Source organism: Haliotis asinina, chromosome 12, assembly GCF_037392515.1.
Source record: "Haliotis asinina isolate JCU_RB_2024 chromosome 12, JCU_Hal_asi_v2, whole genome shotgun sequence".
Lineage (NCBI taxonomy): Eukaryota > Metazoa > Mollusca > Gastropoda > Lepetellida > Haliotidae > Haliotis > Haliotis asinina.
In genome coordinates, this window is record NC_090291.1 from 51,917,501 (window position 1) to 51,945,315 (window position 27,815).

Genomic DNA, 27,815 nt, shown 5'->3' on the forward strand with positions numbered 1-27,815 from the left:
TAATGCGACATTTTGCAATGTTCCAAATGATGTCCTAAGTGACACGTGCTGTCAGGTAGTATTACAAATTAAGCATCGATTTATATTGTTGACTATTCTCACATTTCATATGCTACGGGACATGTTTGGCAATACATTGACTGCTGCTTTCCATGAGACATGATTTCTGAGAATCAAATCAGGAGATTGACTGAAGGAATGATTAGGCGTCTTGGATCAGTTTTCGCGTGCAAGGAGGTTACACAAGATACTGATAGAAAGTCAGTATGTGGACTTGCAAGACATTCTTGCATTCCGAGAACATGATGTGTACGTAGTACTAGCAGCGAAGTCTGTGCAAGAAATGTGAAATAAATTCGTAATGCATTTGCATGTCATGACGTCATTTCCGATTCTGTAGCAGTTTATGTCATGTTTAACCTGGCTATGTTGCACTATTTTCACTACAAAGTGTTTACACCGGTTCATTAAAGTTGCTCAGTGTGAGAAAATACGGGTGTTGCTTAAATAGTTTCCATGTGTGTATGTCTACATTCGATAAACTGCCATTAACGCCACAGACTAATGAGTGAGTGTTGGTTTAATACCGTTTTGAATTGTACCTAAATGTCTGTTTATGGTGTTTGTTGTGGTTGTTGTTGTTATTTACTAGAAAAGAACTTGTTTGCAGGAAAATCTCAATTTAAAATAGTCATCACATCACATGACCTTTACTATCAGTAATTGTACTGGTCATTCTCTGAACCCATGTTGTTTAGAACAGGTATGTAAGACAACTTCAAATATGCTTTAAATCGATGAAAGCAATCCCATTCAAACACGTCACCTATGTTGTGTTGATTGTATATTTCCAATATTTTCAACATTTAAGGCTGGAGACACAACAGAAATACACCTAGTTCCTGGAAGGACACACAAGAGGATCACTACTGGCGTCCATCCTCCGCTGTTCCGTGAGTGGACCACGTTGCCTTTCCCTGGAGTGTGAGTGTGAGTGTGAGCTTGTGAATGAATGAGTGGACGACTGAGTGACACAGCTGCAGTTGTTGAGTGAATAAGTGATTAGGCAGACACGCCGAATGCCCGTGTTCGATACACGAAGTGGATACGATGTTTGAATTCCATACTGGCCATTTGCCCTGGTCGAAGTGTGCATCGACACTAATATAATACCTGTGTTTTGGTCACGTATGCCGAATACACAACTTCAAGAATGGACCCGTCAAGATCGGGGCTAAAATTGTCTTTAGCAACCGATCGTAAAAGGCGACTACCGGGATCGGGTTATCAGGCTCGATGGCATGTTTTTATTATTTTTTGTAAATTATCATTATTTTAATTATTATGGGCAGGGTCACTTCGTAACCCAGTTGTGTCTGTCGATGCTCGTGCTGTTGATCAGTGGATTGTTTCGGTCAGACTGGAGTTTTTACACACCGCCGCCATATTGCTGGGACAACTAATCAGCTTTCTGTTGAATTTCTCATTTCAATGCCAGAGATTCCTGAGTTCCTGACGCCCGCGGAGTGTGCCCATCTCATTCAGATGGCTAGACGAGAGGGTGTACTACCATCCGGTATGCTGGGGGAAAACGGGACATTCTTCAAGGAGACGGGAAGTCGTACACGAACTAGTTTAACTACCTTTATCCCCGCCAGCTCCGACCCCGTGTTATTTAACATACAACAGAGGTAGGAGCCAGAGATATACCCCGTCGGGAAGTGGTACTGAGAAACCTACTCTTCAACCCACAGAACCACTATCTGGGATTCGAACCCACATACTCATAAGAGAATTGCTTAATTAATCCCCAACACAGTAAACTAGCCATCTAACCCACTTAGCCACCACGGCTTCCACAAAACAGGAAATCTTATTACATATATTATTAAAAGAGGTTGTAAATCTGCTCTTGTTGTTTAAACAGTTGACTCATGATGTCTAGATCTAGTGGTCAGATGCCCATACTTTCAGTCCTTTGTTTGTCTGGTTGGGGTGACTGTCAGCAACAAAAGACAGGTATCTCAACACAAAAGACAGGTGTTGAGATACCGAATGCGTTCAATTTCCTTTTATTCGTTTTGACTGGATACCTCTGGTCTATGAATGGTGATGGAGGAACATTGTTCAGCCATATACAGAACGAGGTTACATCGTTTTACTTAACCAAACGTCATATACTTGAAATTCTAAAAATATTCTAAAATATAAAGATGACATGTACATACAGAAGTGGTGGGTGGGTAGCCTGTGGCCAATGTAACCAGGTTCGAATCCCAGCTTGGGTACAACGTGTGACATTTATACCAAACTCACTCATTCACTAACACCCTGTGGTGAATCTCACGTGGTGTTCATCGCACAGGTGTATAAGTGAGCGAATATGGTTTTACGCCACATTTAGCCACATATCTCGACCGGGGATACCAGTTATGGGCTTCACACATGATTTAATGCTTGTAATGGGTTTCACCCATACTTTAAGTGCCCCGGCCCACTTTACACTAAATATACCATGAATAGGGCCTGTGGAACAATAACGTTTAACTCTAACCAAACATGGTCATCAAATATTGTTTGTAATCAAACAATTGTTATTGTTTGTAATCAAACAATTGTTATTGTGTGTAATGTGTTTGCGTTTGATTTACTTGCAGGATATCAATCTTGACTAAGATGCCCTTTGACCTCCTTGAAGAAAGTGAACTGTTTCAGGTTTGAGAACATTAATATTAGTTCGTGGACTATGTAATTTCAACAAAACAGAACGGAAACATGCTTTATGGTTTGGGTATGGTTCATGTGCACATGTACTGCTTGGGGCCAGGAGTCAAAAAAGAAACTTCACATTCTTTCTTCAGGGCACTATAAAAGAACAAGAGATGGTAAGATGGTTAAATTGTTATTATTTCATTGTTGAGATCTGTGTGATGTATTCGATACACTGACAGTGCCACCATCAGTTCCATTAAGCTACACCGCCGTTCCAAAACATGGGTATACAGAATGTCAGGTCACAATATGGACGTCGAGAATGGAGAGGACAGTGGACCTCTAAACATCTCAACCCTGGTTCGGGTAGCCGGCAGAAATCCGTCACGTAGGTGACGTACGACGATTTGACGGTCTACTGTTCGTGACGTCACACGTGGACGGCCCGACCTTGGGCCATCAGAAGTGCTGCCAGTTTGTTGTAGACGACCTCGCAAGTTATTCACAGTACGACGGCTGCATCCCATTGCTCTTGCGACGTCAATAACTGATCTTCCCGCTTGCAACATGCCAACGGCACGTTCACGTTGCACATTTGACAATCGTGGCATTTAAAGTACCGTTAGAACTGTGGTTTAAAATTGTCTTTTAATTCTTGAGGCCAATGCAAAGACGTGCAAATGAAGAAAGAAGAAAACTTGGATGCGAAGATCACGTGATCGACTCCACGTGCAAAACCTGATTTGGCACTAACGTTATTTGCACGACAGATGGATGGGTGTGAGTGGGTTTTGCTAACGTTTTTCTACAGTCGAAATATAGATAGGGGTCCCATTTCGGATACATAGATGTATCATCAGAGAAATATTATTCATTATTTTTAAAAATTACATTTTGTGAAGTTTCTTTTTTGACTCAGTATATTGCATGATTATGATTAAAACTTATCTGAGGGGTGGTGGTGGGGAATGGATTGATTTTGTACATGACGTCCACGGGGGATAAGCTACTCTGTACATAAAATGTAGGGGATTTTTCACATTGTTCATGGTGCTCCACTAAACTCATCACCCCTACACCACACACACACACACAGCCACCGTCCCCCAGCTATGTACATCTAAAGTGTGCTTCTCACTACGTATTAGGTCATCTCTTGTTTTCCCATAATAACCGGATTTGAGGTTTTTGTTTTGGAGGGACAGGTTTTAATTTTCGTTAGTAAGACCGCTTCCCGTGGATTACTTTTCCTTACTTTATGTGAACATTAACATTCAACTGATACATGAGTGTTTGAAATCAATTGAAAAACATCGTACAAGATCAAAGTCACAATACAAAGATTCTCCGACGCGAAATTCTCTCACCGGTGGGTCGACGCTCTACCGCACGGCCACCGGGCCGACGAAGGTGGAGGTGTTAAATTATCTACTTACATAGTTACTGTCATTAAATTGATTTTACGCACGCTTCAGTTACTGTTATGTAGCTTCATTAAATGATCACCCACACTGTAATTACCCATCATTGACGGTATATATGATAGAGAAAACACTTCTCCTCGGTTTTCGTAGACGAAAGATTTCCCTCCCACTCAGGTTTTACATTGTCAACCAAAACCTATGAGGCGTGCTTTCTCCTATACATAGATCATAAACGGTCCCTAAATTGCTGGGCTCGGGAAAAAAGGGGTATGTCTGTTCACATTTCTGAAAGAGAACTGAATTAGCCATATTTTCACTGTTGCAGGGAGCATTGTGCCAATTATATGAAACCACAAAGGTGATCGTGTCAGACGTCTTCATTGTTTTTAGTTCGGTGTGTACTCTGAAGGGGGCCATTACCACTCTCACTACGACAGCACGTATGTAGACACGGAAGAGCTCAAGAGGAAGCCATGTTGTCACCAAACAGTGGTTCCGCATTCACAAAACAGATGTGTAGTCTGCAGGTAAGACATTGTATACATATGTTGTCGGAACATAGGTAGTGGGTAAAGAAAGGAGTGTGAACGTCCGTCTGATGGCGAGATGTGTGACGTTCGTCATCTGTAGTTCAGATGTGTATACCTACGTAGTAAAAGGTGTGTTTGAACGTAGTCACAAGATAAAAGCTGTGTTTGTACGTAATAACAAGATAGAAGGTGAGTTCGAACGTATTAACGGGGTAAGATGCGTGTTTGAACGTAGTCAGATGGTAAACATTGTGTTTGAACGTAGTTAAAAATGGAAAGAGGTGTGTTTGAACGCAGTCACGATGTAAAACGTGTTTTCGAACGTATTCATAAAGTAAACGTTGAGTTCGAACGTAGTCACAAGGTGAAAGGTGTGTTGGCACGTAGTCAGATGATAAAAGCGTTGTTTGAACGTACAAACGGTCTGTTCGGACGTAGTCAGATGGTAAAAGCGTTGTTTGAACGTACAAACGGTCTGTTCGGACGTAGTCAGATGGTAAACGGTCTGTTCGGACGTAGTCAGATGGTAAAAGCGTTGTTTGAACGTACAAACGGTCTGTTCGGACGTAGTCAGATGGTAAAAGCGTTGTTTGAACGTACAAACGGTCTGTTCGGACGTAGTCAGATGGTAAAAGCGTTGTTTGAACGTACAAACGGTCTGTTCGGACGTAGTCAGATGGTAAACGGTCTGTTCGGACGTAGTCAGATGGTAAAAGCGTTGTTTGAACGTACAAACGGTCTGTTCGGACGTAGTCAGATGGTAAAAGCGTTGTTTGAACGTACAAGCGGTCTGTTCGGACGTAGTCAGATGGTAAAAGCGTTGTTTGAACGTACAAGCGGTCTGTTCGGACGTAGTCAGATGGTAAAAGCGTTGTTTGAACGTACAAACGGTCTGTTCGGACGTAGTCAGATGGTAAACGGTCTGTTCGGACGTAGTCAGATGGTAAACGGTCTGTTCGGACGTAGTCAGATGGTAAACGGTCTGTTCGGACGTAGTCAGATGGTAAACGGTCTGTTCGGACGTAGTCAGATGGTAAACGGTCTGTTCGGACGTAGTCAGATGGTAAACGGTCTGTTCCAACGCAGTCAGATGGTAAACGGTCTGTTCCAACGCCGTCAGATGGTAGACGGTCTGTTCCAACGCAGTCAGATGGTAAACGGTCTGTTCCAACGCAGTCAGATGGTAAACGGTCTGTTCCAACGCAGTCAGATGGTAAACGGTCTGTTCCAACGCAGTCAGATGGTAAACGGTCTGTTAAAACGTATTCGGTAGATGAACAATGTGTTGGAGTTCGAACAAGTCAGAATGCGAGATAGGTGACCAGGCTGTATACGAATGTTAAATGTGCGTATTCTATTGGTGCGCATGTACGTAATTAGCCGGCATCTGAAATACATGCTGTATAGATGTACGTAGTTTGCCATTGACGGGATTTTGACACATAAAAATATGTCGATATGCAGTCAAACGTGCTTGTGTCAAGGTTGCAGGGACTGAAGTAAGGGCCCTAGGTTACTCCAGATACGACATGACAGTAAATTGATGAATGCACAAAAACTAAGCTTTAACTTTAATAAATCAGCATTTAAAACGTGGGTGTTTGACTGTACAGAACGGTGTTGATATTACCACGATGTTGACTTATAAAACGGTATCGATGAATTGACTTCATTCCTGCTTGACAACAGTTCAGGAATCTGAATAGAAACATCGCTTTCACGAAAAAGAAAGTTGTCCCCATTAAGGTTGTCAGTTTTGTATTTTGTATCATTCCAATAACAGGTATATAACGGTGTTGATGTACTTGAACGACGTCGAGGAGGGCGGGCAGACGGCGTTCCCAATAGCCGACAAACTAGGACAGCCGATTTTGGTATGAACAAGGATTTCATGTGGTTGATGAAACATGTCACAACGCATGTAAATACCATGGTAATCCCTCATAAACCACAACATCTCCGTGAAACTTAATTTTTTTTATTTATTTATTTTTTTTTAAATAAACGTTTCACTGATACCAAACAATTTCCTCACCGATCACAATGTATTGTTTTGCCATTAAGTTGAGCTACCCTCGTCCCTGCATTGTGGGAGGGAATCCGCTCACCAGTTAGTGTCACGAGATCACGTGGTCATGTTGGTTGCTACACGTCATTTCTTGTCACGATCCCCCCGGTCGGGCAGGATACGCTCGCATTTACACTGACGCCACCACCACCAAAACCTGTATCTGGTTAATGAGAAAGAGTATATGAGACCTTCTATTTCTAAGTCGGTGATGTCAGCTTTGGCAGTGAATTTCGCCACGTTGTTTGTAATAAAATGATTTCTGTATTATACGGTGTATGAACTAGAATATTTTCTACAATCTGTATCATAATGGTGATAACACCATTTTGTGGTGTATTTTAAGATATATCTGGTTGGTAACGTACATGTCATGTTTGTACAACGAGACTACGTCTGCACCAACAGGAGGAACACATTGATCTCAGCTCCTATTGCCAACGGTCATCAGTGTTGGTGCGTCCAGAGATGGGGAAGGCGATAATGTGGTACAACAACATCCGGGATCCTGAGGTAGGAGATGATGATGATGATGATTATTATTATTATTATTATTATTATTATTATTATGTTTTACAGATTAAAAATTGAAATGCAGCAGAGAGGGTTCGGGTGATCCTGGCACAGTCAGGCTGGTCAAGCTCATCATCAGCTCAGGGCCCTCGCCCCCTCTACACGCAGCCCAGACAGCGAATGGGACTTCTCCCAGGAAACACTGCCTAGTCGAACCCACCAAGAACTTTTCGGAGAATATGAAGGCTCCCCAACACTGCAGCCTTCTGCATTACCCAGATTGTCAGAAGGGCTGTGCTCCCGGTGGAGAACCCGGGCACTCTCCTCATCTGCGCCAAGAGATCAGGAGGTACCAAACCAAGGGCACCGAGAACAATGGGGAGCCTGACGACAGTGTACTTGGGATGCAAGCGAGACATTTCAAAGGCGAGGTCCGCATATTTATCATGCTTTTCCTGAATCTTGCCAATCACATTGCTGTCAAAAGGGACAGAAAATTCAATGATATAAATAATTTCATTGGCTTTATCAAAAAGGACAAGATCAGGTTTGTTGGCTGGAATTCGTCTCAGGCTGTATATTGGCCTATTCCAGAGAAGTTTGTAGTTGTCATTTTCCAGGACGCCCTGGACATGCTCAACGTCGTACCATGGATGGACCTCGGAGTCAAAGCCACAGGCATGGCGGAGACGATAATAAAAGCAGCGAGCCATGCCATCATGTCTTTTAAGATATGCTGTTTGTGCCAAGGAAGGGCATCCACTAACAAGGTGTTGGACAGTCTCTGTAAATTGATTGCAAAGATGACATTTCATATTGATATTTTCTTTAAGAATCACATTCTGGCGATTGCGAGTGGGAAGTGACTGGTCCTGAGCAGCAAAAAGGAAGCCCTCAGTTTCACATTTGAGACCAGCCGACTTCATCCAGGCGAAGGAGTCGGTTGGATTGCTGTTCTGTTCCACACACTGCATATACACACGATGCAATGGCTTCTCAGACAGCTTCTCCATAAAGGACCGACTCTGGGCAGACTTGGTGAAAGACTTCACCTGGTTTACTCCCATCACTGTACCGTCCATTATTATTATTATTATTATTATTATTATTATTATTATGTTTTACAGATTAAAAATTGAAATGCAGCAGAGAGGGTTCGGGTGATCCTGGCACAGTCAGGCTGGTCAAGCTCATCATCAGCTCAGGGCCCTCGCCCCCTCTACACGCAGCCCAGACAGCGAATGGGACTTCTCCCAGGAAACACTGCCTAGTCGAACCCACCAAGAACTTTTCGGAGAATATGAAGGCTCCCCAACACTGCAGCCTTCTGCATTACCCAGATTGTCAGAAGGGCTGTGCTCCCGGTGGAGAACCCGGGCACTCTCCTCATCTGCGCCAAGAGATCAGGAGGTACCAAACCAAGGGCACCGAGAACAATGGGGAGCCTGACGACAGTGTACTTGGGATGCAAGCGAGACATTTCAAAGGCGAGGTCCGCATATTTATCATGCTTTTTCTGAATCTTGCCAATCACATTGCTGTCAAAAGGGACAGAAAATTCAATGATATAAATAATTTCATTGGCTTTATCAAAAAGGACAAGATCAGGTTTGTTGGCTGGAATTCGTCTCAGGCTGTATATTGGCCTATTCCAGAGAAGTTTGTAGTTGTCATTTTCCAGGACGCCCTGGACATGCTCAACGTCGTACCATGGATGGACCTCGGAGTCAAAGCCACAGGCATGGCGGAGACGATAATAAAAGCAGCGAGCCATGCCATCATGTCTTTTAAGATATGCTGTTTGTGCCAAGGAAGGGCATCCACTAACAAGGTGTTGGACAGTCTCTGTAAATTGATTGCAAAGACGACATTTCATATTGATATTTTCTTTAAGAATCACATTCTGGCGATTGCGAGTGGGAAGTGACTGGTCCTGAGCAGCAAAAAGGAAGCCCTCAGTTTCACATTTGAGACCAGCCGACTTCATCCAGGCGAAGGAGTCGGTTGGATTGCTGTTCTGTTCCACACACTGCATATACACACGATGCAATGGCTTCTCAGACAGCTTCTCCATAAAGGACCGACTCTGGGCAGACTTGGTGAAAGACTTCACCTGGTTTACTCCCATCACTGTACCGTCCAGCAGTACATCGCCATCAACAAAATCAACTTCAAATTTCAAATTGTGTCCAACAACCTTGGCACGCTTAAAGTAGCTGTGGAATTCCTTGCTTTCATCATGAATCTTGACGTGCATCACCAGAGGATCATCTGACAAATAAATATGTGCAAAAGTACACAATAAAATTCTGTCATGAAGAGCTTCCACATTAATCAAACCCCGTCCTCCCAAATTGATTGGCATATATAAACGATTAAGAGAGGAGCGAGGGTGGTGTGCTCTGTTATCAGACATGATCCTTCTGGTCAGGCGGTCAAGATTCTGGATGTCTTGTTTTGTCCAATCAACTACTCCAAAGGAATAGGAGAGGACTGGCACAGCAAAGGTATTGGTGGCTTTGACTTTGTTTCGAGCATTTAGCTCTGAACTCCAGATTTTCTTTAAACGAGATTTATACTCGGCCCGAAGTTTATCTTGAATCTGGGCATTCTGGAGCTTGTCTCGAACTTGCATTCCAAGATAGGTGTAGGCCTGATCTTCCACAAGATGCTCAATAACTCCTCCCCCTTGTAACTTGACCGATCCATCACTAGTTACCTTGCCACGTTTCAGATGAAGAGTATTACATTTGTCGAGTCCAAATGTCATGCCAATATCATTAGAGAAGGACTCGACAAGGAGATTATTATTATTATTATTATTTTACAGATTAGAATGAAAATGCAGCAGAGAGGGTTCGGGTGATCCTGGCACAGTCAGGCTGGTCAAGCTCATCATCAGCTCAGGGCCCTCGCCCCCTCTACACGCAGCCCAGACAGTGAATGGGACTTCTCCCAGGAAACACTGCCTAGTCGAAACCGCCAAGAACTTTTCGGAGAATATGAAGGCTCCCCAACACTGCAGCCTTCTGCATTACCCAGATTGTCAGAAGGGCTGTGCTCCCGGTGGAGAACTCGGGCACTCTCCTCATCTGCGCCAAGAGATCAGGAGGTACCAAACCAAGGGCACCGAGAACAATGGGGAGCCTGACGACAGTGTACTTGGGATGCAAGCGAGACATTTCAAAGGCGAGGTCCGCATATTTATCATGCTTTTCCTGAATCTTGCCAATCACATTGCTGTCAAAAGGGACAGAAAATTCAATGATATAAATAATTTCATTGGCTTTATCAAAAAGGACAAGATCAGGTTTGTTGGCTGGAATTCGTCTCAGGCTGTATATTGGCCTATTCCAGAGAAGTTTGTAGCTGTCATTTTCCAGGACGCCCTGGACATACTCAGCGTCGTCCCATGGATGGACCTCGGAGTCAAAGCCACAGGCATGGCGGAGACGATAATAAAAGCAGCGAACCATGCCATCATGTCTTTTGAGATATGCTGTTTGTGCCAAGGAAGGGCATCCACTGACAAGGTGTTGGACAGTCTCTGTAAATTGATTGCAAAGACGACATTTCATATTGATATTTTCTTTAAGAATCACATTCTGGCGATTGCGAGTGGGAAGTGACTGGTCCTGAGCAGCAAAAAGGAAGCCCTCAGTTTCACATTTGAGACCAGCCGACTTCATCCAGGCGAAGGAGTCGGTTGGATTGCTGTTCTGTTCCACACACTGCATATACACACGATGCAATGGCTTCTCAGACAGCTTCTCCACAAAGGACCGACTCTGGGCAGACTTGGTGAAAGACTTCACCTGGTTTACTCCCATCACTGTACCGTCCAGCAGTACATCGCCATCAACAAAATCAACTTCAAATTTCAAATTGTGTCCAACAACCTTGGCACGCTTAAAGTAGCTGTGGAATTCCTTGCTTTCATCATGAATCTTGACGTGCATCACCAGAGGATCATCTGACAAATAAATATGTGCAAAAGTACACAATAAAATTCTGTCATGAAGAGCTTCCACATTAATCAAACCCCGACCTCCCGAATTGATTGGCATATATAAACGATTAAGAGAGGAGCGAGGGTGGTGTGCTCTGTTATCAGACATGATCCTTCTGGTCAGGCGGTCAAGACTCTGGATGTCTTGTTTTGTCCAATCAACTACTCCAAAGGAGTAGGAGAGGACTGGCACAGCAAAAGTATTGGCGGCTTTGACTTTGTTTCGAGCATTTAGCTCTGAACTCCAGATTTTCTTTAAACGTGATTTATACTCGGCCCGAAGTTTATCTTGAATCAGGGCATTCTGGAGCTTGTCTCGAACTTGCATTCCAAGATAGGTGTAGGCCTGATCTTCCACAAGATGCTCAATAACTCCTCCCCCTTGTAACTTGACCGATCCATCACTAGTTACCTTGCCACGTTTCAGGTGAAGAGTATTACATTTGTCGAGTCCAAATGTCATGCCAATATCATTAGAGAAGGACTCGACAAGGAGAACCTGTTCTTTCAAATTGGTCTCTCCTTTGGCAAGGAGCTCGATGTCATCCATATAGAGGAGATGAGTGAGAGGTGTTGGGGATCTGTCCTGAGGAGGTCCGGGATGGTACCCTTTCTCCCCGTTGAGCAGGAAACTCAAAGGATTTAGAGACAGACAAAAAAGCAATGGACTGAAGGAGTCCCCCTGAAATATTCCCCTTCTGATTGGAATAGATTCCGATGTCTGCACCTCTCCTTGCGAGTACATCTCAAGTTGAGTCGACCAGCAACTCATTAAAGACTTGAGTAAATCAAGTAGTCGCTCAGGGAGGTCAATACACTGAAGTGACTTCAGAATCCATTCGTGAGGGACAGAGTCGTACGCCTTTTTGTAGTCTATCCAGCACATGGAGAGGTTGCGGTGGTATGTTTTAGCCTCTTCCAAAATCATTTTCTGTACAAGAAGTTGATCCTTGCACACCCAACATCCCTTTCTCGCCCCCTTCTGCTCTCTGTAAATTATCTCATTGGAAGAGCAGTAACATGACACGAGGTTTGACAAACACCCTGTGAATAATTTATATTGAGTATTTAGACATGTGATAGGGCGGAAGGTTTTGGGATCCGTCAAGTCTCCTTTTTTGGGAAGGAGTATTGTGCGACCTTTGCAGAACCATGGAGGAACATCACCTGTATCCACAAGAGAATTGAAACAGTGAAGGAGTGGTGCTTGGACACAGGGAAACAGTTTCCAATACCGGTTTCGAATGCCATCAGGCCCTGGAGCTGTATTAGATTTGGACTTTTTAATGACACTTTTCAGGCAATCTGGTGAGATGTAACAGACAAACGACCTAATTACTTTCTCATGCATTGCATGGTCATAATCACTGACCCATGGTGCCTCCAGGTTACAGTTGCCGGGTACAGACCACAACTGTTTCCAGAACCTTTCATTGGCAGCCATGGGAGGCCGTTTATCATGCCCACCATCACCACTTGTTTTAAGTTGCCTATAGAATTGTTTTTCATTATTCTTAAACATTTTATTTTGCTTGATAAATTTGTTTCTCTTTTCCCATTTTTTCTTTCTTTCAGTCCAAATTTTTATTTTTGCCTTAAGGGAATCGACAATTTGGAGAAGTACCTTTTCTTTTGTTGTTTTGTACTGTAATTTTAATTTTCTCCAAATTGCCTTTTGTCGTTTAGACATGGGATTCCCTGATGATCTTAATTTCAGGCACAGCTCTATCCAGGAAATATATTTTCTAGTTTCTGTTAATTTCACTTGAAACCGGTTTTTTCTTGGTTTATTGTTAGTAGTATTAGAAGACTTTTCTTTGGAAACTGTGTGAAGTTCCTCCAAGGTTCGAGCGGCAGCATAGATACAACAATTTACTTCATGTAATGAACAGTCCACAGGAAGTTTTAAAGAGATAATTTCATTAAGTAAATCAATTTCATTTTTGGGAAAAGACATGTTAAGTTGTTTATTATTATTTTTTTTTTTTTTTTTTTACAGATTAGAATGAAAATGCAGCAGAGAGGGTTCGGGTGATCCTGGCACAGTCAGGCTGGTCAAGCTCATCATCAGCTCAGGGCCCTCGCCCCCTCTACACGCAGCCCAGACAGCGAATGGGACTTCTCCCAGGAAACACTGCCTAGTCGAACCCACCAAGAACTTTCCGGAGAATATGGAGGCTCCCCAACACTGCAGCCTTCTGCATTACCCAGATTGTCAGAAGGGCTGTGCTCCCGGTGGAGAACCCGGGCACTCTCCTCATCTGCGCCAAGAGATCAGGAGGTACCAAACCAAGGGCACCGAGAACAATGGGGAGCCTGACGACAGTGTACTTGGGATGCAAGCAAGACATTTCAAAGGCGAGGTCCGCATATTTATCATGCTTTTCCTGAATCTTGCCAATCACATTGCTGTCAAAAGGGACAGAAAATTCTATGATATAAATAATTTCATTGGCTTTATCAAAAAGGACAAGATCAGGTTTGTTGGCTGGAATTCGTCTCAGGCTGTATATTGGCCTATTCCAGAGAAGTTTAAAAGCATCATTTTCCAGGACGCCCTGGACATGTTCAGGGTCGTACCATGGATGGACCTCAGAGTCAAAGCCACAGGCATGGCGGAGACGATAATAAAAGCAGCGAGCCATGCCATCATGTCTTTTAAGATATGCTGTTTGTGCCAAGGAAGGGCATCCACTGACAAGGTGTTGGACAGTCTCTGTAAATTGATTGCAAAGACGACATTTCATATTGATATTTTCTTTAAGAATAACATTCTGGCGATTGCGAGTGGGAAGTGACTGGTCCTGAGCAGCAAAAAGGAAGCCCTCAGTTTCACATTTGAGACCAGCCGACTTCATCCAGGCGAAGGAGTCGCTTGGATTGCTGTTCTGTTCCACACACTGCATATACACACGATGCAATGGCTTCTCAGACAGCTTCTCCACAAAGGACCGACTCTGGGCAGACTTGGTGAAAGACTTCACCTGGTTTACTCCCATCACTGTACCGTCCAGCAGTACATCGCCATCAACAAAATCAACGTCAAATTTCAAATTGTGTCCAACAACCTTGGCACGCTTAAAGTAGCTGTGGAATTCCTTGCTTTCATCATGAATCTTGACGTGCATCACCAGAGAATCATCTGACAAATAAATATGTGCAAAAGTACACAATAAAATTCTGTCATGAAGAGCTTCCACATTAATCAAACCCCGACCTCCCGAATTGATTGGCATATATAAACGATTAAGAGAGGAGCGAGGGTGGTGTGCTCTGTTATCAGACATGATCCTTCTGGTCAGGCGGTCAAGACTCTGGATGTCTTGTTTTGTCCAATCAACTACTCCAAAGGAGTAGGAGAGGACTGGCACAGCAAAAGTATTGGCGGCTTTGACTTTGTTTCGAGCATTTAGCTCTGAACTCCAGATTTTCTTTAAACAAGATTTATACTCGGCCCGAAGTTTATCTTGAATCAGGGCATTCTGGAGCTTGTCTCGAACTTGCATTCCAAGATAGGTGTAGGCCTGATCTTCCACAAGATGCTCAATAACTCCTCCCCCTTGTAACTTGACCGATCCATCACTAGTTACCTTGCCACGTTTCAGGTGAAGAGTATTACATTTGTCGAGTCCAAATGTCATGCCAATATCATTAGAGAAGGACTCGACAAGGAGAACCTGTTCTTTCAAATTGGTCTCTCCTTTGGCAAGGAGCTCGATGTCATCCATATAGAGGAGATGAGTGAGAGGTGTTGGGGATCTGTGCTGAGGAGGTCCGGGATGGTACCCTTTCTCCCCGTTGAGCAGGAAACTCAAAGGATTTAGAGACAGACAAAAAAGCAATGGACTGAAGGAGTCCCCCTGAAATATTCCCCTTCTGATTGGAATAGATTCCGATGTCTGCACCTCTCCTTGCGAGTACATCTCAAGTTGAGTCGACCAGCAACTCATTAAAGACTTGAGTAAATCAAGTAGTCGCTCAGGGAGGTCAATACACTGAAGAGACTTCAGAATCCATTCGTGAGGGACAGAGTCGTACGCCTTTTTGTAGTCTATCCAGCACATGGAGAGGTTGCGGTGGTATGTTTTAGCCTCTTCCAAAATCATTTTCTGTACAAGAAGTTGATCCTTGCACCCCCAACATCCCTTTCTCGCCCCCTTCTGCTCTCTGTAAATTATCTCATTGGAAGAGCAGTAACATGACACGAGGTTTGACAAACACCCTGTGAATAATTTATATTGAGTATTTAGACATGTGATAGGGCGGAAGGTTTTGGGATCCGTCAAGTCTCCTTTTTTGGGAAGGAGTATTGTGCGACCTTTGCAGAACCATGGAGGAACATCACCTGTATCCACAAGAGAATTGAAACAGTGAAGGAGTGGTGCTTGGACACAGGGAAACAGTTTCCAATACCGGTTTCGAATGCCATCAGGCCCTGGAGCTGTATTAGATTTGGACTTTTTAATGACACTTTTCAGGCAATCTGGTGAGATGTAACAGACAAACGACCTAGTTACTTTCTCATGCATTGCATGGTCATAATCACTGACCCATGGTGCCTCCAGGTTACAGTTGCCGGGTACAGACCACAACTGTTTCCAGAACCTTTCATTGGCAGCCATGGGAGGCTGTTTATCATGCTCACCATCACCACTTGTTTTAAGTTGCCTATAGAATTGCTTTTCATTATTTTTGAAAAGTTTATTTTGTTTGATAAATTTGTTTCTCTTTTCCCATTTTTTCTTTCTTTCAGTCCAAATTTTTATTTTTGCCTTAAGGGAATCGACAATTTGGAGAAGTACCTTTTCTTTTGTTGTTTTGTACTGTAATTTTAATTTTCTCCAAATTGCCTTTTGTCGTTTAGACATGGGATTCCCTGATGATCTTAATTTCAGGCACAGCTCTATCCAGGAAATATATTTTCTAGTTTCTGTTAATTTCACTTGAAACCGGTTTTTTCTTGGTTTATTGTTAGTAGTATTAGAAGACTTTTCTTTGGAAACTGTGTGAAGTTCCTCCAAGGTTCGAGCGGCAGCATAGATACAACAATTTACTTCATGTAATGAACAGTCCACAGGAAGTTTTAAAGAGATAATTTCATTAAGTAAATCAATTTCATTTTTGGGAAAAGACATGTTAAGTTGTTTATTATTATTATTATTATTATTTTTTTACAGATTAGAATGAAAATGCAGCAGAGAGGGTTCGGGTGATCCTGGCACAGTCAGGCTGGTCAAGCTCATCATCAGCTCAGGGCCCTCGCCCCCTCTACACGCAGCCCAGACAGCGAATGGGACTTCTCCCAGGAAACACTGCCTAGTCGAACCCACCAAGAACTTTCCGGAGAATATGGAGGCTCCCCAACACTGCAGCCTTCTGCATTACCCAGATTGTCAGAAGGGCTGTGCTCCCGGTGGAGAACCCGGGCACTCTCCTCATCTGCGCCAAGAGATCAGGAGGTACCAAACCAAGGGCACCGAGAACAATGGGGAGCCTGACGACAGTGTACTTGGGATGCAAGCAAGACATTTCAAAGGCGAGGTCCGCATATTTATCATGCTTTTCCTGAATCTTGCCAATCACATTGCTGTCAAAAGGGACAGAAAATTCAATGATATAAATAATTTCATTGGCTTTATCAAAAAGGACAAGATCAGGTTTGTTTGCTGGAATTCGTCTCAGGCTGTATATTGGCCTATTCCAGAGAAGTTTGAAAGCATCATTTTCCAGGACGCCCTGGACATGTTCAGCGTCGTACCATGGATGGACCTCAGAGTCAAAGCCACAGGCATGGCGGAGACGATAATAAAAGCAGCGAGCCATGCCATCATGTCTTTTAAGATATGCTGTTTGTGCCAAGGAAGGGCATCCACTGACAAGGTGTTGGACAGTCTCTGTAAAGTGATTGCAAAGACGACATTTCATATTGATATTTTCTTTAAGAATAGCATTCTGGCGATTGCGAGTGGGAAGTGACTGGTCCTGAGCAGCAAAAAGGAAGCCCTCAGTTTCACATTTGAGACCAGCCGACTTCATCCAGGCGAAGGAGTCGCTTGGATTGCTGTTCTGTTCCACACACTGCATATACACACGATGCAATGGCTTCTCAGACAGCTTCTCCACAAAGGACCGACTCTGGGCAGACTTGGTGAAAGACTTCACCTGGTTTACTCCCATCACTGTACTGTCCAGCAGTACATCGCCATCAACAAAATCAACATCAAATTTCAAATTGTGTCCAACAACCTTGGCACGCTTAAAGTAGCTGTGGAATTCCTTGCTTTCATCATGAATCTTGACGTGCATCACCAGAGGATCATCTGACAAATAAATATGTGCAAAAGTACACAATAAAATTCTGTCATAAAGAGCTTCCACATTAATCAAACCCCGACCTCCCGAATTGATTGGCATATATAAACGATTAAGAGAGGAACGAGGGTGGTGTGCTCTGTTATCAGACATGATCCTTCTGGTCAGGCGGTCAAGACTCTGGATGTCTTGTTTTGTCCAATCAACTACTCCAAAGGAGTAGGAGAGGACTGGCACAGCAAAAGTATTGGTGGCTTTGACTTTGTTTCGAGCATTTAGCTCTGAGCTCCAGATTTTCTTTAAACGAGATTTATACTCGGCCCGAAGTTTATCTTGAATCTGGGCATTCTGGAGCTTGTCTCGAACTTGCATTCCAAGATAGGTGTAGGCCTGATCTTCCACAAGATTATTATTATTACTTTTTACAGATTAGAATGAAAATGCAGCAGAGAGGGTTCGGGTGATCCTGGCACAGTCAGGCTGGTCAAGCTCATCATCAGCTCAGGGCCCTCGCCCCCTCTACACGCAGCCCAGACAGCGAATGGGACTTCTCCCAGGAAACACTGCCTAGTCGAACCCACCAAGAACGTTCCGGAGAATATGGAGGCTCCCCAACACTGCAGCCTTCTGCATTACCCAGATTGTCAGAAGGGCTGTGCTCCCGGTGGAGAACCCGGGCACTCTCCTCATCTGCGCCAAGAGATCAGGAGGTACCAAACCAAGGGCACCGAGAACAATGGGGAGCCTGACGACAGTGTACTTGGGATGCAAGCGAGACATTTCAAAGGCAAGGTCCGCATATTTATCATGCTTTTCCTGAATCTTGCCAATCACATTGCTGTCAAAAGGGACAGAAAATTCAATGATATAAATAATTTCATTGGCTTTATCAAAAAGGACAAGATCAGGTTTGTTGGCTGGAATTCGTCTCAGGCTGTATATTGGCCTATTCCAGAGAAGTTTAAAAGCATCATTTTCCAGGACGCCCTGGACATGTTCAGGGTCATACCATGGATGGACCTCGGAGTCAAAGCCACAGGCATGGCGGAGACGATAATAAAAACAGCGAGCCATGCCATCATGTCTTTTAAGATATGCAGTTTGTGCCAAGGAAGGGCATCCACTGACAAGGTGTTGGACAGTCTCTGTAAATTCATTGCAAAGACAACATTTCATATTGATATTTTCTTTAAGAATAACATTCTGGCGATTGCGAGTGGGAAGTGACTGGTCCTGAGCAGCAAAAAGGAAGCCCTCAGTTTCACATTTGAGACCAGCCGACTTCATCCAGGCGAAGGAGTCGCTTGGATTGCTGTTCTGTTCCACACACTGCATATACACACGATGCAATGGCTTCTCAGACAGCTTCTCCACAAAGGACCGACTCTGGGCAGACTTGGTGAAAGACTTCACCTGGTTTACTCCCATCACTGTACCGTCCAGCAGTACATCGCCATCAACAAAATCAACGTCAAATTTCAAATTGTCTCCAACAACCTTGGCACGCTTAAAGTAGCTGTGGAATTCCTTGCTTTCATCATGAATCTTGACGTGCATCACCAGAGGATCATCTGACAAATAAATATGTGCAAAAGTACACAATAAAATTCTGTCATGAAGAGCTTCCACATTAATCAAACCCCGTCCTCCTGAATTGATTGGCATATATAAACGATTAAGAGAGGAACGAGGGTGGTGTGCTCTGTTATCAGACATGATCCTTCTGGTCAGGCGGTCAAGACTCTGGATGTCTTGTTTTGTCCAATCAACTACTCCAAAGGAATAGGAGAGGACTGGCACAGCAAAAGTATTGGTGGCTTTGACTTTGTTTCGAGCATTTAGCTCTGAACTCCAGATTTTCTTTAAACGAGATTTATACTCGGCCCGAAGTTTATCTTGAATCAGGGCATTCTGGAGCTTGTCTCGAACTTGCATTCCAAGATAGGTGTAGGCCTGATCTTCCACAAGATGCTCAATAACTCCTCCCCCTTGTAACTTGACCGATCCATCATTAGTTACCTTGCCACGTTTCAAATGAAGAGTATTACATTTGTCGAGTCCAAACGTCATGCCTATATCATTAGAGACGGACTCGACAAGGAGAACCTGTTCTTTCAAATTGGTCTCTCCCTTGGCAAGGAGCTCGATGTCATCCATGTAGAGGAGATGAGTAAGAGGTGTTGGGGATCTGTGCTGAGGAGGTCCGGGATGATAGCCCTCCTCCCTATTGAGCAGAAAACTCAAAGGATTCAGAGACAGACAAAAAAGCAAAGGACTAAAGGAGTCCCCCTGGAAAATTCCCCTTCTAATTGGAATAGATTCCGAAGTCTGCACCTGCCCTTGTGAGTACATCTCAAGTTAAGTCGACCAGCAACTCATTAAAGACTTGAGTAAATCAAGTAGTCGCTCAGGGAGGTCAATACACTGAAGAGACTTCAGAATCCATTCGTGAGGGACAGAGTCGTACGCCTTTTTGTAGTCTATCCAGCACATGGAGAGGTTGCGGTGATAGGTTTTAGCCTCTTCCAAAATCATTTTCTGTACAAGAAGTTGATCCTTGCACCCCCAACATCCCTTTCTCGCCCCCTTCTGCTCCCTGTAAATTATCTCATTGGAAGAGCAGTAACATGACACGAGGTTTGTCAAACACCCTGTGAATAATTTATATTGAGTATTTAGACATGTGATAGGGCGGAAGTTTTTGGGATCAGTCAAGTCTCCTTTTTTGGGAAGGAGTATTGTGCGACCTTTGCAGAACCATGGAGGAACATCACCTGTATCCACAAGAGAATTGAAACAGTGAAGGAGTGGTGCTTGGACACAGGGAAACAGTTTCCAGTACCGGTTTCGAATGCCATCAGGCCCTGGAGCTGTATTAGATTTGGACTTTTTAATGACACTTTTAAGGCAATCTGGTGAGATGTAACACACAAACGACTTAGTTACTTTCTCATGCATTGCATGGTCATAATCACTTACCCATGGTGCCTCCAGGTTACAGTTGCCGGGTACAGACCACAACTGTTTCCAGAACCTTTCATTGGCAGCCATGGGAGGCCGTTTATCATGCCCACCATCACCACTTGTTTTAAGTTGCCTATAGAATTGTTTTTCATTATTCTTAAACATTTTATTTTGCTTGATAAATTTGTTTCTCTTTTCCCATTTTTTCTTTCTTTCTGTCCAAACTTTTATTTTTGCCTGAAGGGAATCGACAATTTGGAGAAGTACCTTTTCTTTTGTTGTCTTGTATTGTAATTTTAATTTTCTCCAAATTGCCTTTTGTCGTTTAGACATGGGATTCCCTGATGATCTTAATTTCAGGCACAGCTCTATCCAGGAAATATATTTTCTAGTTTCTGTTAATTTCACTTGAAACCGGTTTTTCCTTGGTTTGTTGTTCTTAGTAGTAGAAGATTTTTCTTTGGAAACTGTGTGAAGTTCCTCCAAAGTTCGCGCGGCAGCATAGACGAAGGAATTTATTTCATGTAATGAACAGTCCGCAAAAAGTTTTACAGAGATAATTTCATTTAGTAAATCAATTTCATTTTTGGGAAAAGACACGTTTAGTTCTTTAATTGGCCCCCGTTTCTCTAAAGGTAAATCACAAATTTCCTCATAAATAGATGTAAACAAAATATAAACAGGATTTTCGGTAAGGTCTGCAACTGAAGAAGAGGAAGAGTGAGGGTCCAAAATTTCGGGGCCAATTGGCTCTTTCTTGGAAGAGTTTCCACAAGGAAGAGGAAAGAGGTTGACGCGGACGTCCATAAGAAGTTTTGGGTCTGCTGCCACTTGAGCATTTTGCTCTTGCAAAGATTCCTGACGGGCACCAGTTGTGGGTTGAACTGGCTCACGGGGCATAAGATGTTTTAGCCGCCGGAGTTGATCTCGGAGATTTTGCTCCGTCAGGTAAGCATACATGGGCATGGCATTGTCCCAATGCAGCTTAAGCGACTTGCCATTTATGCGTGGATTATCAGGCCATCCAGTCGCCATCGCACACTCAAGTAGTGTGGATTTTAGATGTTGTGACCAAGATATTCTTGGTCGGGTTCTGTGCCTTCCCCTGGGGCAAGTCCCATCTATAGTGTGGTTGGTGTCACTACCGGAGGAAGGCTGACTGGGCTGCGGAAATGAAAGATTCAAGTCCTCTTGTCTATTTGTAACCCAGTGTAAAACCAGTTTCGGGGGGTCAGCCCTAACTGGGTGATGTACGATCAGTTCAGGGAATAAAATTCCCCTATCTAGGCCCACCACGAAGAGGCGTACATCATCAGGCCCTTATGTTTTACAGATTAAAAATTGAAATGCAGCAGAGAGGGTTCGGGTGATCCTGGCACAGTCAGGCTGGTCAAGCTCATCATCAGCTCAGGGCCCTCGCCCCCTCTACACGCAGCCCAGACAGCGAATGGGACTTCTCCCAGGAAACACTGCCTAGTCGAACCCACCAAGAACTTTTCGGAGAATATGGAGGCTCCCCAACACTGCAGCCTTCTGCATTACCCAGATTGTCAGAAGGGCTGTGCTCCTGGTGGAGAACCCGGGCACTCTCCTCATCTGCGCCAAGAGATCAGGAGGTACCAAACCAAGGGCACCGAGAACAATGGGGAGCCTGACGACAGTGTACTTGGGATGCAAGCGAGACATTTCAAAGGCGAGGTCCGCATATTTATCATGCTTTTCCTGAATCTTCCCCATCACATTGCTGTCAAAAGGGACAGAAAATTCAATGATATAAATAATTTCATTGGCTTTATCAAAAAGGACAAGATCAGGTTTGTTGGCTGGAATTCGTCTCAGGCTGTATATTGGCCTATTCCAGAGAAGTTTGTAGTTGTCATTTTCCAGGACGCCCTGGACATGCTCAGCGTCGTACCATGGATGGACCTCGGAGTCAAAGCCACAGGCATGGCGGAGACGATAATAAAAGCAGCGAGCCATGCCATCATGTCTTTTAAGATATGCTGTTTGTGCCAAGGAAGGGCATCCACTAACAAGGTGTTGGACAGTCTCTGTAAATTGATTGCAAAGACGACATTTCATATTGATATTTTCTTTAAGAATCACATTCTGGCGATTGCGAGTGGGAAGTGACTGGTCCTGAGCAGCAAAAAGGAAGCCCTCAGTTTCACATTTGAGACCAGCCGACTTCATCCAGGCGAAGGAGTCGGTTGGATTGCTGTTCTGTTCCACACACTGCATATACACACGATGCAATGGCTTCTCAGACAGCTTCTCCATAAAGGACCGACTCTGGGCAGACTTGGTGAAAGACTTCACCTGGTTTACTCCCATCACTGTACCATCCAGCAGTACATCGCCATCAACAAAATCAACTTCAAATTTCAAATTGTGTCCAACAACCTTGGCACGCTTAAAGTAGCTGTGGAATTCCTTGCTTTCATCATGAATCTTGACGTGCATCACCAGAGGATCATCTGACAAATAAATATGTGCAAAAGTACACAATAAAATTCTGTCATGAAGAGCTTCCACATTAATCAAACCCCGTCCTCCTGAATTGATTGGCATATATAAACGATTAAGAGAGGAACGAGGGTGGTGTGCTCTGTTATCAGACATGATCCTTCTGGTCAGGCGGTCAAGACTCTGGATGTCTTGTTTTGTCCAATCAACTACTCCAAAGGAATAGGAGAGGACTGGCACAGCAAAAGTATTGGTGGCTTTGACTTTGTTTCGAGCATTTAGCTCTGAACTCCAGATTTTCTTTAAACGAGATTTATACTCGGCCCGAAGTTTATCTTGAATCAGGGCATTCTGGAGCTTGTCTCGAACTTGCATTCCAAGATAGGTGTAGGCCTGATCTTCCACAAGATGCTCAATAACTCCTCCCCCTTGTAACTTGACCGATCCATCATTAGTTACCTTGCCACGTTTCAAATGAAGAGTATTACATTTGTCGAGTCCAAACGTCATGCCTATATCATTAGAGACGGACTCGACAAGGAGAACCTGTTCTTTCAAATTGGTCTCTCCCTTGGCAAGGAGCTCGATGTCATCCATGTAGAGGAGATGAGTAAGAGGTGTTGGGGATCTGTGCTGAGGAGGTCCGGGATGATAGCCCTCCTCCCTATTGAGCAGAAAACTCAAAGGATTCAGAGACAGACAAAAAAGCAAAGGACTAAAGGAGTCCCCCTGGAAAATTCCCCTTCTAATTGGAATAGATTCCGAAGTCTGCACCTGCCCTTGTGAGTACATCTCAAGTTAAGTCGACCAGCAACTCATTAAAGACTTGAGTAAATCAAGTAGTCGCTCAGGGAGGTCAATACACTGAAGAGACTTCAGAATCCATTCGTGAGGGACAGAGTCGTACGCCTTTTTGTAGTCTATCCAGCACATGGAGAGGTTGCGGTGATAGGTTTTAGCCTCTTCCAAAATCATTTTCTGTACAAGAAGTTGATCCTTGCACCCCCAACATCCCTTTCTCGCCCCCTTCTGCTCCCTGTAAATTATCTCATTGGAAGAGCAGTAACATGACACGAGGTTTGTCAAACACCCTGTGAATAATTTATATTGAGTATTTAGACATGTGATAGGGCGGAAGTTTTTGGGATCAGTCAAGTCTCCTTTTTTGGGAAGGAGTATTGTGCGACCTTTGCAGAACCATGGAGGAACATCACCTGTATCCACAAGAGAATTGAAACAGTGAAGGAGTGGTGCTTGGACACAGGGAAACAGTTTCCAGTACCGGTTTCGAATGCCATCAGGCCCTGGAGCTGTATTAGATTTGGACTTTTTAATGACACTTTTAAGGCAATCTGGTGAGATGTAACACACAAACGACTTAGTTACTTTCTCATGCATTGCATGGTTATAATCACTTACCCATGGTGCCTCCAGGTTACAGTTGCCGGGTACAGACCACAACTGTTTCCAGAACCTTTCATTGGCAGCCATGGGAGGCCGTTTATCATGCCCACCATCACCACTTGTTTTAAGTTGCCTATAGAATTGTTTTTCATTATTCTTAAACATTTTATTTTGCTTGATAAATTTGTTTCTCTTTTCCCATTTTTTCTTTCTTTCTGTCCAAACTTTTATTTTTGCCTGAAGGGAATCGACAATTTGGAGAAGTACCTTTTCTTTTGTTGTCTTGTATTGTAATTTTAATTTTCTCCAAATTGCCTTTTGTCGTTTAGACATGGGATTCCCTGATGATCGTAATTTCAGGCACAGCTCTATCCAGGAAATATATTTTCTAGTTTCTGTTAATTTCACTTGAAACCGGTTTTTCCTTGGTTTGTTGTTCTTAGTAGTAGAAGATTTTTCTTTGGAAACTGTGTGAAGTTCCTCCAAAGTTCGCGCGGCAGCATAGACGAAGGAATTTATTTCATGTAATGAACAGTCCGCAGAAAGTTTTACAGAGATAATTTCATTTAGTAAATCAATTTCATTTTTGGGAAAAGACACGTTTAGTTCTTTAATTGGCCCCCGTTTCTCTAAAGGTAAATCACAAATTTCCTCATAAATAGATGTAAACAAAATATAAACAGGATTTTCGGTAAGGTCTGCAACTGAAGAAGAGGAAGAGTGAGGGTCCAAAATTTCGGGGCCAATTGGCTCTTTCTCGGAAGAGTTTCCACCAGGAAGAGGAAAGAGGTTGACGCGGACGTCCATAAGAAGTTTTGGGTCTGCTGCCACTTGAGCATTTTGCTCTTGCAAAGATTCCTGACGGGCACCAGTTGTGGGTTGAACTGGCTCACGGGGCATAAGATGTTTTAGCCGCCGGAGTTGATCTCGGAGATTTTGCTCCGTCAGGTAAGCATACATGGGCATGGCATTGTCCCAATGCAGCTTAAGCGACTTGCCATTTATGCGTGGATTATCAGGCCATCCAGTCGCCATCGCACACTCAAGTAGTGTGGATTTTAGATGTTGTGACCAAGATATTCTTGGTCGGGTTCTGTGCCTTCCCCTGGGGCAAGTCCCATCTATAGTGTGGTTGGTGTCACTACCGGAGGAAGGCTGACTGGGCTGCGGAAATGAAAGATTCAAGTCCTCTTGTCTATTTGTAACCCAGTGTAAAACCAGTTTCGGGGGGTCAGCCCTAACTGGGTGATGTACGTTCAGTTCAGGGAATAAAATTCCCCTATCTAGGCCCACCACGAAGAGGCGTACATCATCAGGCCCTTATGTTTTACAGATTAAAAATTGAAATGCAGCAGAGAGGGTTCGGGTGATCCTGGCACAGTCAGGCTGGTCAAGCTCATCATCAGCTCAGGGCCCTCGCCCCCTCTACACGCAGCCCAGACAGCGAATGGGACTTCTCCCAGGAAACACTGCCTAGTCGAACCCACCAAGAACTTTTCGGAGAATATGAAGGCTCCCCAACACTGCAGCCTTCTGCATTACCCAGATTGTCAGAAGGGCTGTGCTCCCGGTGGAGAACCCGGGCACTCTCCTCATCTGCGCCAAGAGATCAGGAGGTACCAAACCAAGGGCACCGAGAACAATGGGGAGCGTGACGACAGTGTACTTGGGATGCAAGCGAGACATTTCAAAGGCGAGGTCCGCATATTTATCATGCTTTTCCTGAATCTTGCCAATCACATTGCTGTCAAAAGGGACAGAAAATTCAATGATATAAATAATTTCATTGGCTTTATCAAAAAGGACAAGATCAGGTTTGTTGGCTGGAATTCGTCTCAGGCTGTATATTGGCCTATTCCAGAGAAGTTTGTAGTTGTCATTTTCCAGGACGCCCTGGACATGCTCAACGTCGTACCATGGATGGACCTCGGAGTCAAAGCCACAGGCATGGCGGAGACGATAATAAAAGCAGCGAGCCATGCCATCATGTCTTTTAAGATATGCTGTTTGTGCCAAGGAAGGGCATCCACTAACAAGGTGTTGGACAGTCTCTGTAAATTGATTGCAAAGACGACATTTCATATTGATATTTTCTTTAAGAATCACATTCTGGCGATTGCGAGTGGGAAGTGACTGGTCCTGAGCAGCAAAAAGGAAGCCCTCAGTTTCACATTTGAGACCAGCCGACTTCATCCAGGCGAAGGAGTCGGTTGGATTGCTGTTCTGTTCCACACACTGCATATACACACGATGCAATGGCTTCTCAGACAGCTTCTCCATAAAGGACCGACTCTGGGCAGACTTGGTGAAAGACTTCACCTGGTTTACTCCCATCACTGTACCGTCCAGCAGTACATCGCCATCAACAAAATCAACTTCAAATTTCAAATTGTGTCCAACAACCTTGGCACGCTTAAAGTAGCTGTGGAATTCCTTGCTTTCATCATGAATCTTGACGTGCATCACCAGAGGATCATCTGACAAATAAATATGTGCAAAAGTACACAATAAAATTCTGTCATGAAGAGCTTCCACATTAATCAAACCCTGTCCTCCTGAATTGATTGGCATATATAAACGATTAAGAGAGGAACGAGGGTGGTGTGCTCTGTTATCAGACATGATCCTTCTGGTCAGGCGGTCAAGACTCTGGATGTCTTGTTTTGTCCAATCAACTACTCCAAAGGAATAGGAGAGGACTGGCACAGCAAAAGTATTGGTGGCTTTGACTTTGTTTCGAGCATTTAGCTCTGAACTCCAGATTTTCTTTAAACGAGATTTATACTCGGCCCGAAGTTTATCTTGAATCAGGGCATTCTGGAGCTTGTCTCGAACTTGCATTCCAAGATAGGTGTAGGCCTGATCTTCCACAAGATGCTCAATAACTCCTCCCCCTTGTAACTTGACCGATCCATCATTAGTTACCTTGCCACGTTTCAAATGAAGAGTATTACATTTGTCGAGTCCAAACGTCATGCCTATATCATTAGAGACGGACTCGACAAGGAGAACCTGTTCTTTCAAATTGGTCTCTCCCTTGGCAAGGAGCTCGATGTCATCCATGTAGAGGAGATGAGTAAGAGGTGTTGGGGATCTGTGCTGAGGAGGTCCGGGATGATAGCCCTCCTCCCTATTGAGCAGAAAACTCAAAGGATTCAGAGACAGACAAAAAAGCAAAGGACTAAAGGAGTCCCCCTGGAAAATTCCCCTTCTAATTGGAATAGATTCCGAAGTCTGCACCTGCCCTTGTGAGTACATCTCAAGTTAAGTCGACCAGCAACTCATTAAAGACTTGAGTAAATCAAGTAGTCGCTCAGGGAGGTCAATACACTGAAGAGACTTCAGAATCCATTCGTGAGGGACAGAGTCGTACGCCTTTTTGTAGTCTATCCAGCACATGGAGAGGTTGCGGT

General features: G+C 43.9%; 1 protein-coding gene across 1 annotated transcript in view; it reads left to right on the forward strand.

The window, feature by feature from the left end:
* Positions 1 to 27,815, forward strand: part of LOC137257560 (uncharacterized) — a 39,418-nt gene that overhangs the window by 1,124 nt on the left and 10,479 nt on the right. Inside the window, exons 3-8 of the mRNA XM_067794886.1 lie at positions 872 to 953; positions 1,499 to 1,691; positions 2,658 to 2,715; positions 4,527 to 4,663; positions 6,450 to 6,540; positions 7,143 to 7,247. Of these exons, the coding sequence (XP_067650987.1) occupies positions 872 to 953; positions 1,499 to 1,691; positions 2,658 to 2,715; positions 4,527 to 4,663; positions 6,450 to 6,540; positions 7,143 to 7,247 (666 nt within the window). The remainder of the gene's footprint in view (positions 1 to 871; positions 954 to 1,498; positions 1,692 to 2,657; positions 2,716 to 4,526; positions 4,664 to 6,449; positions 6,541 to 7,142; positions 7,248 to 27,815) is intronic.